Source organism: Schistocerca nitens, chromosome 5, assembly GCF_023898315.1.
Source record: "Schistocerca nitens isolate TAMUIC-IGC-003100 chromosome 5, iqSchNite1.1, whole genome shotgun sequence".
NCBI classification, from domain to species: Eukaryota; Metazoa; Arthropoda; class Insecta; order Orthoptera; family Acrididae; genus Schistocerca; species Schistocerca nitens.
Window position 1 is genome coordinate 580909072 of NC_064618.1, and position 15932 is coordinate 580925003.

Sequence of the window (15932 nt, forward strand, 5' to 3'; positions counted from 1 at the left end):
TTCTGCATCGAAAGCAGTAAACTCTTGAGGCAATCAGACCTTCAAAACACAATCTGGCTGGTTGGTTGGTTTGTTTAAAGGAGGGGAGGGAAGGGACCAACATCCGAGGTCATCTGTCCCTTGTTCCCGGTAAAATAATTACACAGAAGAAACGAAAGGAGACATACAGCACAATAACAGGAGAATGGAAGAACCAGAAAGACGACAGGAGGACAACCAACACTACTAAGGACAAGACCATAGAGAGAAGCAAGAAACAGGAAGAAGGGATAAAAACAAGAGAGCAGATGATAGTAGCTGGCCAACCACGAGAATAAAAAGGAAAGGCCAGCCACTCTGCGACACATTAGAACATCCAGCCTAAAAGCATTAGAGAGGAGAACACAAAGTGACAAAGGACATGCGCAAAAACTTATATAGAGTGATAAAACCCACCCTCATGAATAAAATGTAAAACTAAATCAGCCGACGAGGCGTTGTCAGATAAAATTAGTGGCAACGAGTCCGGTAACCGACGATTTCGTAGCAGGGCAGTCAAAATGGGACAGTGCACCAAAATATGGGCCACTGTCAATCAGGAGCCGCATCAACACTGAGGCGGGTCTTCACGGTGCAGGAGGTAGTCATGGATCACCCAAGCGTGGCCAATGCGAAGCCAGCAGAGAACCACAGAGTCCCTGCGAGAGGCCCGCATGGAGGTCTTCCACACATTCATAGTCTCCTTAATGGCATGCAGTTTGTTGTGTGTACTGAGGTTATGCCGTTCTGTCTCCCATAGCCACAAAGCCTTGTGGCATAGTACTGTATGCATGTCAGTTGCAGAGAAGCCGATCTCCATAAGCGGTTTCCACATAGCCTGTTTGTCCAACCTGCCGGCAAGTTCATTGCCTGGGACTCCAACGTGACCTGGGGTCAAGAAACACTACTGAATGACTGGACCGTTCCAGGGCATAGACGGACACCCGGATGGTCGCTACCAAAGAATGACGAGGGTAGCACTGGTCGATAGCTTGTAGGCTGCTCAAGGAGTCAGTATACAGAAGTAATGACTCCCCAGGGCATGAACAGATGTGCTCAAGAGCCTTGGTACACGTCAAGAATAGAGAGGAAGTGGCAGCGGAGAGATGCAGGGTTAACTGAGTCCTTAGGGTCGTGTGAAAGGTCAAGGCAAACCTGCAGCCTAGGTGTACGTGAATGGACCTCAAGTATAGGTAGTAAAGCCAAGGACTCCAGTTCAGAAAGAAGGGATCGGACACGAACTGCAATTGGAAGCCCTGACCTGGGCTGCTGATGCAGGAGATGAACCACCATGGGTGGGAAAAGGAGACGGTAATTCAGATGCGCAAGAGATTTACGAACATGTGCAACGTAACTGGCCTGCAGCTGCGCATGCCTAACCTGCAATGGAGGGACTCCGGCCTCCACCAGGACACTGGTCACTGGACTCATCCAAAAAGCTCCTGTTGCTAAGCAAACGCCACAGTGGTGCACTGGGTCAAGTAAACGCAATGCTGAGGACACCGTCGAACCGTAAACCAGACTCCCATAGTCAAGGTGGGACTGAACAAGGGCTCTGTAGAGCTGCAGCAGTGTAGAGTGACCTGCATAACAGTTGGCTTTGCTCAGGCAGTGGAGGGCATTGAGGTGATTTTTTTCCGAGCCTGCCTGAATTGATATGGACTACGCCAGCAGGAATGTCCTTTCCTCTTGTCTTTCCTCTTGGAAATTTTCAAATAACTGGTGAATTGACTGACGAATTCCAGATGGCGCAGCTGTCTGTGTGTTGCTTTTTCTGGGTGCTGTTTAAAAGCAAATGTTAGTGGCTTGTGGTCTGTGAATATTGTGAACTCTCTGCCTTCCAGAAGATAACAAAAATATTTGACTGCTAAATAAGCTGTCAACAATTCACTGTCATAGATACAATAGTTATGTCATGTATCAGTGAGAGACCTGGAGAAAAGCGCAAGTTGTTCAGGTGTTCCTTCTCATAATTGGTGCAAAGAAGCCTCAACCATCAAAATCAAGGGAAGATCTGTTGAGGGATGAACAAGCAGAGTTGTATTAGCTAGTTGTTCTTTTACCTTCTTGAACAATATTTCTGTTTCGTCAGTCCAAGTAACAGGGTGATTATCCTTCCTCTTGGCCTTCTTGCACAAGTTAAACAAAGGTTCTTAGATTTCGGCAATAGATTTGAGAGCTTTGGGATGGATAAGTCAGTGGCATGATGGATAACTAGTGTGATGTGGTTCACCCATTCCTGGATGCTGTCGTGGTGTTCAAACATAGCCAGCTGGATGATTAGCGTCCAATCAGCCTTGCTCACCATCCATTTTGGTGGCTTCTATTCAGGTAATGTTTCATCCATTGGATGAATGCGGAGTGGGAAATGGTCACTAGAATGAAGATCATCAATGTCCTGCCATTGAACAAAGTCTACAAGGCCTGGAGAGCACATAAAGAGGTCAATGGCTAAGAATGTCCAGTACCAGCACAGAAATGGGTGGGAGTACCTGTGTTGAGGATGCACAGCTAATGAGATGTCATGAGGATCTCCAAAACATGACCCTGAGGGCAATTCATCACCATTACATTCCTCTAAGTCTGTTCACTATTTTCAAAAGCTCCCAGAGACGAGAGATATACAAAAGAAAAACTTTTTTACTTATCTTCATTATGTCGTTGTTGTTGTCTGAAAGTCTTGTTGTGTCTAGGGGTACATTCTTGCAGCTGAAATTTTGATTTAACATTCTGGGTTCCTGAAGACGAAATAACTGATGAAGAGTTGCCTGTTGCTATGAATATCTTTTTATTTGATCCCATTCTTCTAAATCACACCAACTTTACAATTTTCACTTCTATCACATCAAAAATTACATTTTTGTTGACAAGTTTAGCAAAATATGTGCATTTCCATCAGAGGCATGTCTACCCACCACTACTACTTTCACAGTACTAACAATATTCCATAGAGTTTACAAAGCAAAAGAGTTTACAAATTTTCTTGATAATAGAAGAATCATTATTTTAGAAATGTGTCCAGAAATAAATTTAATAATTAGCATTAGACTGCATAATTTATAATATGAATTTTAAATATTTCTTTTATACAGTCAACGGCGACTATGATGTCTTTTAAGAAATATTATATGACTGTGAATCCCAACCATGTGAAGTTAATCAAATTTTAAATATGTCATAATTTCATATGTTTTTAAAAGAAGAGTAATTTTAACTGCACATACAGAGTACTAACAAATTGTTTTTACATATTTTAGCATGAAACATAACACATTGTATACAAAATCATATGAAGTTCATTCAGTTAGCTGATATAGCTGATCTAATATTCACCTATACAAGAATCGCTAGTATACGTGGTATTGGTTAAAGGTAATGTTAGAGGAGGGTGACCCATTATAAGCCCCATAAGACATGATGGGCACTGAAGTCCCCCAGGAGGAGAAATGGTTGGGAGAGCTGTTCCACATATATGAGAGCCTCAGAGTCTATTGCACCTTGTGGAGGTATGAGCAAACAGTGATCCTTCGACACACACGATGTTCGACAGCAATTGCTTGCAGGTCAGTAGCCAGGAAGAGAGCAGAGGAGTGATGCGTATTATTGACGAACACAGCAACCCCTCCCTTGGCTCTGTCCCCAGTCAGGTCATCCTTTTGGTGAGGGGTATAGCACAGTAGCACATGGGGATCAGTAGCTTTAAAATGTGGTTCTTGTAAACACAGGCACAGGGGGCATTCCTGTGTTAGCCGTTTCAGATCTTCCACATGTGTCCTGAATCCATTAATATTCCACTGTAATATGAGAGCCATCTATCATGAGGGATGCACTTCCACCCTGTCTTTCTGCTGGGGAGGGGAGCTCATAATGAGTGTTAGCTCTACTGAAGAGTCAAGATAGATGACAGATAGGATGATGTTGACATCATCAGACTATTTTCTTCCTGGCTCCACTGGTGGGGGATGGTTGATCTTTAATTTTTTTGCCCTGGGTAGGCTTTAGAGCCACAACTACAGCAGTGGTGGACCAGACTGAACTTTTGGAGGAGCAGGGAGGTCTGCATCATCAGATATCACAGACTTTGGGAGGAAATGTAGGCTTTGAAGGGACCGCAGCAGCACAAGTGCACTGGCAAACACAGGTACTAGGCAGACACTAGCAACCTCTGTTTGGACAGCAGCAGCTGTCTTCTGAACTTGCTGTTTAAGAAAAGACGCAAAGGAGGTAGCAAACTTCGGGGACTGCATGACCTTATAGGTCTTTTTGGCTTCACCATATGAGATATGCTAAGTTGTTTGGATCTCTTGTATCTTCATTTCTTCAAAAAATACACTGCAGTCCCTACTCCAGACAAGTTGATCCCCAGAGCAGTTTACACGCTTTGGAGTAGATGAACAATCACCATCTTCGTGGGAGACCTTACCATATTTGCCGCAAGCAGCTGTTCCATTACAACTTAAGGTGGTGTGCCTTAAGTGTTGACATGTAAAACAGTGCATTGGGCTTGGAAAATAAGGCCACATGCTGAGGTGGAGGGAACCAGCATTAATGGGCTCTGGAAGTTTCGTGCTACTGAAAGTCAGTACAAAAGAGTCCGATTTCACAAGATCACCAGCCACCCATTTCATTATGTTCCATGCATCAATGATGCCTTCTTGGGACCACTCGGCTTTCAGTTTTTCTCAGGGAATGTCAACCAGATCCCTGCAAGTCACAACACCTTTGCTATAGTTCAAGGTTTTGTGCAGTTCACTACTCCCCAAGGCACTAAGCTTTCAGGATGTGTTTCACTTGCTGGGAATTGGATATTTCTACCAACAGGGTGCCGTTTTGCAAGCGCTTGACAGATTTTAAAGTTCCAGCTATTCCCTGTAAGACTTTTTGTATGTAAAAAGGTGAAAATTTCTCAAAGTTACCCTCTTTCTGCTTAATTATAAGAAACACATTCTGGCCACCAGCATGTGTTCTGTTACTTGATACTGAAAGAGTCTATGTAATCCTGGAGTCTGGAAAGAGTGGATACATGAGCCCTCTTGTTTGACTGAATGTTAGTACCCACCAGCAACCTACCCTTTCTGCTGGGAGAACGAACAGAAGGTTTCAAAGGATCCAAGTTGGTCCCATGAGCAGCTAGGAACATAGAAAGTTCACGTAGAAAGCGACCTGTACGCCTAGATAAACCTTATACAACCTTTTTGAGGTTTGTACCATCCTCATGATCCAAGCAGTCAAGCCAAGATCCCCATTCTGTATGCCACACAACATTCTACCACCACGCCACATGGTGGTCACTGAAGCATGCTTATGGAGATGGGGCTGGTGGCACTTACCAGTCCCCAACTCAGGAACTCCGCAGTTGCCAAGTCCATACCTGGCAAACAAATGCTAAGCCCCTGAGGAGTTCTAAAAACCAACTGGAATAATATTCTTGGAAATGATCTCTAAATAGCTTGTCCACAGAGACATTAAGAAATTGCAGTTTTGATGTCGTACCTCCAGGTGCAGCAATTAGATCTGTCTGTAACACAAAAACTTTATTCTTTACTTCGGGTGAGAAATGATCTTTAAAGATATCCGATACTAGTGCAGTTCTCTTACTAGGCATTACATCATTAATTCTGTTGTCATCCAAACATTTTCGTAGCACTTAATCACTAACCCCTTGGTGGAAATTTTCCTTGGGGAAAGTTTTACACTTCAGGATGACATAGGGAGTGGAGCATGTGGAGAACTTTCCTCCCTCTGCATTAACTACCAAAATCATGGCAATACTTTACTTTTTGTTCAAGCTGTTAATGAGGCACTTTTCAGTGTCATATTATTCGGTAGGTCTCAAAAGACTGACATCTTGGCATTGCCGATCTGACACAGAGGGTATGAATGCTGTTGTTACATTTGTATCATGTGCCTCTGGAAATTGATGAGTTTCTTGGTAAAAATTTTCTGACCATTTCTGTTCAACTAAAGCACTTTGTTGTATAGCGAGACCACTTTTATGCATAAATTTGAAGTATCTTTGAAACTTCCATGGAATTCCATTTGTGTAAAGTCTTTGCAATTTCCACGACCTTTAACCAAATTATTTGTCAAGAGATTGGTACCACGTCTTTCCTTTTACCTTCAACAAAGGGAAGAGACTTAGCTTCAATTAGGATATTTCCCAGCTTTTCAACCTCTGTAAATTTCCCTCATAAAACAGCACACTGCAGCCTATTTTCCACTGTGGTCCCACACCACACATTAGATTTATTTAAACTGTACTTTTTGCCAGCTTTTCTCTTAGATGTACTCTTCACATAGTACATAACAGCAATTTTGAAACTGCGTTTTAACTTCACCGAATCCTAAATTTTGTTGATTTTTCTTTTGATAATACCCAATCACTGGTGAAGACTAACGATTAATTTCCAGATTCTAGCTAATTAGTTTCAAATACTAGCTTTTCTGTTGCTTCATTTCAAACTAAGGAACAAGCACTACAGTTCAAGTTTCTGTGATGCAAAAATATACCAGAATATGTAGGGTTGTGCAGATAAGCTGCACCCTAATTTTTAGCAGCCAAATTTGAGAAAGTATTGAAAATTCTATTTGGGCCAAAACAGTATTTGAGCACCAAGAAGTGTGAGAGTTAATTTCTAGCAACTGTCAGGTAGAGGTTAAAATGTTTGTTCGTGTGGAATGACTTGCAGTTATTGACATGAGAATGAATTTCATGACTGAGAACAGAGTTCATAAAACACAAGTCCAAGATAGATGCAGGAAGGCTATTATTGGAAAATAGTCTGAATGTAAGCAAGAAAAGGTAGGAGGCTTACAAAATGCACCTCACAATAGTGTTCTGTCCAACCAGTGCCACAAAATTAATTCTTCTGGATGCATTAAGAATGCTTAACATGTGTGCAATGCCAATTTCCCAGTTTCGTAAATGCTCATAAAATCACAATCCCAGCACCAACACTGATCTTAACAACTGGCAGTGTTAAAAGACAATGCACTAGCACAACTTTTTTAACATGAGCCTACTTCAGTTCCTTTTATTGTGTGTACAATGGCTGTTTTAGATCACAAAAATGACAGAAAGATAATCTACTTACTATGGTCACACCAAGGTTGTTTATACCCAGTATTGTCATCATGGAGCAAGCAGAGGTAATTAATGCACATTTTTAATAATTTGTCAACCTCAGGATTTCATGATAGAATCTATTAGTAAGTGATAAAAATAGTGTGTGTTATCAGCCCTTCCTCGCCCCTTTTTCATGTCCTTTGGTGTCTGGAATACATTACATTACCCAGAAAAAAAGCAGTAACAGAAGATATAAACCCATGTCCAAAGGTTGGTTTTACGAAGATGATCCCGAGGGCGAATAGAGCCAATTGGTTATGATGAATCATCAATGAAAAATAATAAAAATATTTATTCTTTTGTTTTTGAAATTAAGAGTGATGTGAAAGAAATCTTAGTCATTTGTTAGTATCTTGTCTAATGGACTGACCCGATTTTACATAAAATTATTAAGGAGCATATAATGTCATCTTCTGATGTCTGAATCACTGAATAATATTCAGGAGTGTTCAATCAAAAATTACTTTACTGAAACAGATTGCTTAGACAAGTAATAACACTGTTGAAAGCTAGACTGAGAAACATTTATTTTAAGGAGATTGTAGTACTGTACCAGGAAAGGTCACATCAGACACCTTGGTATCCAAAAACAGCAATGTAAGTAAAGATCTACCAATAAATGAAAATAAAACATTGTCAATTTTAACTATTTAGTAATTGAACACATTCTTAAATATTATGGAAAAGCTATCAATTGTATTATATATTTCCAGATTTATGAAGGTTGATTATATTACATACAATTTGTGATATTATGGAACAACGCTAGAGGCAAGCTATCATTTTGATGCACATCTGATATATTTTCTTGCACCATCTGTGAACTACCTTTATTAATTACATATACTTGCTACTTATTACTCACTTCTGAAATTTGCTAGCACAAAGATCTGAATTTGGAAACAGCAGCAGTTTTTGTAAATGTTTTAATGACAAAATAAAAATAGGTCTACTTTATGACTCATGTGGTGTACTCAAATAGTATAATCTGAAAAGAGCTGAGTACGTTTAGGACTAACTCTGCTCTGGAGCAGATTTATGTAAATCATTTAGCAATAAAAGGATATTCCCTGGTGAAATATAGACTGGTTTATGAATTTTAATTTTTTTACGTAAGAGAAAAAGTGCAGGTTGCCCACTATTTTGATTGCTTTCTTCAAAAATATGTAGTGTCATAGTGTTTGTGTTTCAACATATAGTTAGTAAATTTAACACTAAAGTGAACTGTTAACATACATACAAGCAAAGTGCCACCACATATACACAACAAGAAAATATTTTATACAACTGATATGAACCACATCACAGCAAGATACCATGAACTTTATATGAGGATCATACAACTGACTAAATTAACTGGAACAATCTTTCATAATCAGTCATCAAGGTTAGCTGCAGAAGCTACACGTAACTTACCTTTTTAAATTTTGAGAGTTTCCATGTGTCATCAATGCCACAAGTGCCAGGGTAGTCTGAAGCACAAGCCTAAAAGAGACGGAACATACAGTTTATGGTTAGGTTTATTTGCCTTGGTACATTAAAACTTAGTATATTTATTTAAGGAATACTACACTGACTAAACAAAATAGAATATTCAGATTGACTCAAACCTCGGGCTCAACCAAAACTCAATCCACATCAAAACAAGCAAAAAGACCTATTATCTTCCCTTCAACAGCTGTAAATTCTTTTGTGTCAATGCTCCCCCGAGTTTTGATGTATTTTTGTTTGGAAGCCTACAGTCTATTTTCGGTACGCCAATCAGGCACAATCACTGTGAGCACTGAGGCAGTTGTCCCACCAACACACCAGCTTGAAGATACTCTTTTGGTAAAACACAATGCCTTGTTCCATGAAGAAAACTGCCTGCTGCACATCCTCATCCAACAGGAATAGTTGACCCTTCAACTCCTTTTTTAAGGGTTCACAGGCATGGTAATTGCATAGGGACAGAGCAGAACTATAGGGCAGGTGTTCAAGTGTCCCCCACTTGAGTTGGTAAAACTTCTGCTTTATGGCATTTGTGATATGGAATGTCAGTTATCATGAAGCAGCACCACCCCATGTCACAGTTTTCCTATGTGGTGGTTTTTGACAGACATGCTGCCCCATACACATTTTTCATTCCCCGATGGATGTCTTCTATGTTTGTACTCTGGCAGCCAAGAAAAGAATCACAGCATGTTGGTTCTGTCTCGAAAAATAAATAAATAAATAAAATAAAACAAAATTGGTAATACTGTTGCCATAGTTCATGTTTCTGCATTTATTGTGCACACATCAGAAAGATGCAAATGGCACACTAATCCCTTGCCTACATGTAACTGCTTATATACCCGCATCGGAGTCCTGCTACATTGCATATACACTGCATCAATGCCCTCCAATGGAAACTTTTTGATTTCTCCTTATATATGTTAATCCTAGGCCACTATCCCTCAAGGTTCCTATCCCTGCAAGTATGCCCACTGTAAAGAATATTTCACGTACTCACTATTACTTACTCTGGCCCAACTACAGTACACCCAACAATATTAAAGGCAGAGTAATAAGAGAAACTGAATGTTGTTTACCAACAGGTTGTGGCGAAGCAAGCTCAGATCTCTTTACTTCCCCTCTTGTTTTGCATTCTGCCTCTTTAAATTCATTTTTTCACTTTTGACTAATTACCATTAACATACATATGCACCAGATCTAATTTTGTGCTCAGTTTTGTGTATGTAAGCAATTTCCTAATTTATTTTGACTACTCCTAGTAAATATCTTTTGTTATAGGGTGAAATCAGTAACTGTTTTGTGACTTAGATTCTATTGTTGACTTACAAACAAATATAAATTCTGTAATAATTATAAACGATTGGATAGAAGAACTACTAGGGTTCTTTAAGTATTTATTTGGCTCTATTTGAAAATGTTCGCAAAGCTGGCCCTTAATTAAATCCAAAATAATTACAAGATTTGTCAAAAGCATTATATGCATAATTATATCTGTTAATTTAATCATTTAAACAAATAATTCGGCCTAAACCTTGTAGCAGAAGAAACTGTTAAAAAGAAGGAATTTTTCTATATATTCAGCTAATTGAATGAGTTATGTTTTAATTGCAATTTCTGTAAATTAAACATCAAACAATGTATAGTTTCAGTACCTATTATTGTGAGGAGACGTAGAGACCCAATTTTTGGTCCAAAGCAGTCAGTCCACAGCCAAATTTCAGATGGAAATTGTGTACAGTTCCAAGTGGAATTAGGATTACACAAATAAGCCGTGTGTTAAAATAATGATCATGTCTGTTCAATCCATTTGAAAAATAGTGTCACGCATACCTTATTATTATGCAAGAACTGTGAACCGTGTTAAGTTTTTACTGTTCGTAGATGTTCAACAGCAAACTATGGTAGCAGTACATTGATGTTTGCCTGTAACTTATTAATGAGGCTTATCAGAACTTATCAATAGTGAACTGGCCATATTACTGTGTAATATTGGGGGGTCGTGAACAGTGAAAGTAAAGAACTGTGAAATGCAACTGTCGGCTACATTGTTTACAGTAGTCAGTGTTGAAATCTCCCCCCCCTCCCCATTTTTCAGCCAGTAGAACAATGCAGTACGTCGACACCGAGGACTATCAACAAAGAAGTATAGCAGACGAATGTCACATATGGTGCCTTTACAGGTGAGGACTATTGTATTTGAACACAATAAACTAGGACTCGCAAACTTTGAACAGTGAACTCAAGAACCGTTTACAGTACAGTGATTTTAACGAATTGAGTGTGTGATATAAGCATCATCAGAATTTTGTCGAGGAAAGTGAACAGACAATATTACAGGAGTGTGAAACTCAATTATTTTTGAAATATCGGAATTGATGTAGCCACCATTAAATAGGGAGGTGCAACAACCAATCAGTGAGTGGGATCTATGGAACCAGCCATTGAGTACAGGAGCAACCAATCAGCATGCAGGTTGACACAGCCTACTGGGATAAACAACTTGCTCTACCGAGAAAATTACAACTTGCAGCAGCCGTCAGACAACGAATCGAGATGACAACTGCAGCAGCAGCAGGAGCAGGAGGTATTAAGCAATGCATAATGAATGCCCTTAACAAACAAGACAGTGTGGTGGGGGAAATGGACAACAGGGGGGTTATATGATTGATAATAAAGCTGTAGAGGTTAAATATTTAAATTAACAGAAAGACTTAATGGGGACTAATTTGGAGGACGATAGTGGTTATGGAAAACTGGAACCGATGTTAAGGCAAATTATGAGTAGTATGAGTATGAAAGAAGACATTAACAGTTTGAAAGAATACGTTGGTAGCTTGGAAAACAGTATAAAGAAAGCAGTACATAATGCTAATGAGAAATTTACATTAATGAGTAGTGAATGTGTAGAAGAGAGAATGAAGCTTTGTGAAGACTATAGTAGGAGGGTGGAGGCTTCCGAGAAACAATGTAAAGATGAAGTCAAACCAGCCAGGGAATTTTGTGCTGAAAGTGGGATTAAACGCAAGAATCAAACCAATCAGATTAAAAATGATTTAGAAACAGAGGTGGAAACCAAGTGTGCAGTAGTGGTAGAGAAAAATGGGTAAAAGTAAATAAAAATAGATTCAAAATTGGCTGAAATGGAGAAAAAGGTGGAGAAGGTACAAAATCTAAAGCACAGAGAAAGCGACTGTGGGTCCAATTCTGACAGTAGTTGTAATGATGATAGTAATGACGAATCCAGCAGTGATGAGGACAAAGGAGGATAATATTAGGCCTAATGAAGGGTTAAATGGGAGTGGTAAGGAGGAAGAGGACCATGCGATCTGTCATTTGACTGTGTCCTGATACTTGCTTTGGTAAGCAGGATGACAGTTTTTCCAGGGAAAAGATTGATGAAGATTTGTTGTATGAAGAAGATCACAAGGTAAGTAAAAAGGAAGTGTGACACCCTATAATAACAGAAAGTGTACAAGGTATACATGTTAAGTGTTTACTGGACACAATGGTAGTAAGGTGAATGGCATTTTACAAGGTGCATTCAAGTTCTAAGGCCTCCGATTTTTTTTCAAATTAACTACTCACCCGAAATTGATGAAACTGGCGTTACTTCTCGACGTAATCGCCCTGCAGACGTACACATTTTTCACAATGCTGACGTCATGATTCCATGGCAGCGGCGAAGGCTTCTTTAGGAGCCTGTTTTGACCACTGGAAAATTGCTGAGGCAATAGCAGCACGGCTGGTGAATGTGTGGCCATGGAGAGTGTCTTTCATTGTTGGAAAAAGGCAAAAGTCACTAGGCGCCAGGTCAGGTGAGCAGGGAGCATGAGGAATCACTTCAAAGTTGTTATCACGAAGAAACTGTTGCGTAACATTAGCTCGATGTGCGGGTCCATTGTCTTGGTGAAACACCACACGCGCAGCCCTTCCCGGCCGTTTTTGTTGCAGTGCAGGAAGGAATTTGTTCTTCAAAACATTTTCGTAGGATGCACCTGTTACCGTAGTGCCCTTTGGAACGCAATGGGTAAGGATTACGCCCTAGCTGTCCCAGAACATGGACACCATCATTTTTTCAGCACTGGCGGTTACCCGAAACTTTTTTTGTGGCGGTGAATCTGTGTGCTTCCATTGAGCTGACTGGCGCTTTGTTTCTGGATTGAAAAATGGCATCCACGTCTCATCCATTGTCACAACAGACGAAAAGAAAGTCCCATTCATGCTGTCGTTGCGCATCAACATTGCTTGGCAACATGCCACACGGGCAGCCATGTGGTCGTCCGTCAGCATTCGTGGCACCCACCTGGATGACACTTTTCGCATTTTCAGGTCGTTATGCAGGATTGTGTGCACAGAACCCACAGAAATGCCAACTCTGGAGGCGATCTGTTCAACAGTCATTTGGCGATCCCCCAAAACAATTCTCTCCACTTTCTCGATCATGTCGTCAGACCGGCCTGTGCGAGCCCGAGGTTGTTTCGGTTTGTTGTCACACGATGCTCAGCCTTCATTAAACTGTCGCACCCACGAACGCACTTTCGACACATCCATAACTCCATCACCACATGTCTCCTTCAACTGTCGATGAATTTCAATTGGTTTCACACCACGCAAATTCAGAAAACGAATGATTGCACGCAGTTCAAGTGAGGAAAACGTCGCCATTTTAAGTATTTAAAACAGTTATCATTCTCGCCGCTGGCGGTAAAATTCCATCTGCCGTACGGTGCTGCCATCTCTGGGACGTATTGACAATGAACGCGGCCTCATTTTAAAACAATGCGCATGTTTCTATCTCTTTCCAGTCCGGAGAAAAAAAAATCGGAGGCCTTAGAACTTGAATGCACCTCGTATAAGCATTTTTTGAATCTATTAAGACCACAGAGGGTATAGCAGTGATGCATGTTTCCGCAATAAATATTATTGGTGCTACTGGTAAGCTACCAAAGAGCGTGAAACAAGAGGTACTATTAACTGTGAAATTGGCAGGACAGCTGTTGGAGTGCAAATTCTTGGTGATTCAAAATCTCTGCATTGATGTAATATTTAGGACTAATTTCTTGTACAAATAACAAATACGGGATTCAACATTCTGTGTTGGATTATTATGTGATGATAATGCTTACTCCAGCTGTCAGTCTCATTTTTCGTGTTTCCTGAGGCAGTCAAAATCTTCTCCTATTCTACCTGTAGTTTATAAGTGAATCAGAAACATTCTATCTGACTTTCATGTGATTTTGTACAGCAGCATACTTTAGTATAGGAATATTTTAGAAAAGGTTTCTCTGGTGTTATCTATTCATATCACGTTGTGTAAGTGATAAGCAATGGAATCATACAAGGATGGGAGAAAAGACAATATAAAATGATAAGCAGTGGTATTTGATAAAAATCTATGAGATACTGTGTTTCTCCCATTAAGGATCGGACAGACATAACTACATTTTTGCTACTTTTGAGTCGCTAGTACAATAAGGTACACGGAATCAAGACCCACATTACAATCAAACAAGTGTAACTCTTATCTTATGTGGTTTCCATTTTAGTTGTCAACGTATCTACATTTTACAAAAAATAGTAAGGATCAGTCAGATGGAAGAGCTGATCTGTTTTTAGACCACAGGACCCAGTGTTAATTTGTGAAACGGGACAGCTCCTACATTTCTCTGATCCTAATAGAATTGTTAGAAGTTGCTTTTCCCACTACTTATCTTTACACGCATTGTCGCCGTCGCTCTGTGACAACAATGAAATGTGACTGACTTCCTGGCAAGGAAGATAAATATTGTTTCAGTTGTGAATGGGTTTACAAGCAAGTAGGAGCACTATGGAGTCCAAAGGAAGAACGATGGTGAAAATGTGCCTAAAGAAGGAACAGAATGTAATGGAATCTTGTAAGTATTAGAACCTGTTTCTTACTGTATATATTTCGGTAGTAAGTACTATAATAATAATAATAATTATTATTATTATTATTATTATTATTATTTCTTTACTTTCTCAGACGTTAAGTCTGGTTAAGAATGGAAAGTGACGCGGACCTCGATCAAGCGTCATTTCCTATTAACTGTACGGTATGTGTTATATTGCATTTAGGAACTTTCGGGTAATTGAACATGTATCACTAATTACGGATTTCTGTAGTTGTATATATAAGTTTGGATGTAGCTGTATTGCATTGATGTACTGGTGGATATTGTGTGGTATGACTCCTGTAGTTGATAGTATAATTGGTATAATGTCAACTTTATCCTGATGCCACATGTCCTTGACTTCCTCAGCCAGTTGGATGTATTTTTCAATTTTTTCTCCTGTTTTCTTTTGTATATTTGTTGTATTGGGTATGGATATTTCGATTAGTTGTGTTAATTTCTTCTTTTTATTGGTGAGTATGATGTCAGGTTTGTTATGTGGTGTTGCTTTATCTGTTATAATGGTTCTGTTCCAGTATAATTTGTATTCATCATTCTCCAGTACATTTTGTGGTGCATACTGGAAGGAGTATATAGAGGGTTTATACAAGGGCGATGTACTTGAGGACAGTATTATGGAAATGGAAGAGGATGTAGATGAAGATGAAATGGGAGATAAGATACTGCGTGAAGAGTTTGACAGAGCACTGAAAGACCTGAGTCGAAACAAGGCCCCGGGAGTAGACAACATTCCATTAGAACTACTGATGGCCTTGGGAGAGCCAATCATGACAAAACTCTACCATCTGGTGAGCAAGATGTATGAGACAGGCGAAATACCCACACACTTCAAGAAGAATATAATAATTCCAATACCAAAGAAAGCAGGTGTTGACAGATGTGAAAATTACCGAACTATCAGTTTAATAAGTCACAGCTGCAAAATACTAACGCGAATTCTTTACAGACGAATGGAAAAACTGGTAGAAGCGGACCTCGGGGAAGATCAGTTTGGATTCCGTAGAAATGTTGGAACACGTGAGGCAATACTAACCTTACGACTTATCTTAGAAGAAAGATTAAGAAAAGGCAAACCTACGTTTCTAGCATTTGTAGACTTAGAGAAAGCTTTTGACAAAGTTAACTGGAATACTCTCTTTCAAATTCTGAAGGTGGCAGGGGTAAAATACAGGGAGCAAAAGGCTATTTACAATTTGTACAGAAACCAGATGGCAGTTATAAGAGTCGAGGGGCATGAAAGGGAAGCAGTGGTTGGGAAAGGAGTGAGACAGGGTTGTAGCCTCTCCCCGATGTTATTCAATCTCTATATTGAGCAAGCAGTAAAGGAAACAAAAGAAAAATTCGGAGTAGGTATTAAA

The 15932-nt window shown here is 39.8% G+C and overlaps 1 protein-coding gene across 1 annotated transcript in view; it reads right to left on the reverse strand.

Moving 5' to 3' along the window:
* LOC126259912 (DNA-directed RNA polymerases I and III subunit RPAC1) overlaps positions 1-15932 on the reverse strand; it is a 186417-nt gene that overhangs the window by 146705 nt on the left and 23780 nt on the right. Inside the window, exon 2 of the mRNA XM_049957002.1 lies at positions 8561-8629. Coding sequence (XP_049812959.1) covers positions 8561-8629 — 69 coding nt within the window. The remainder of the gene's footprint in view (positions 1-8560; positions 8630-15932) is intronic.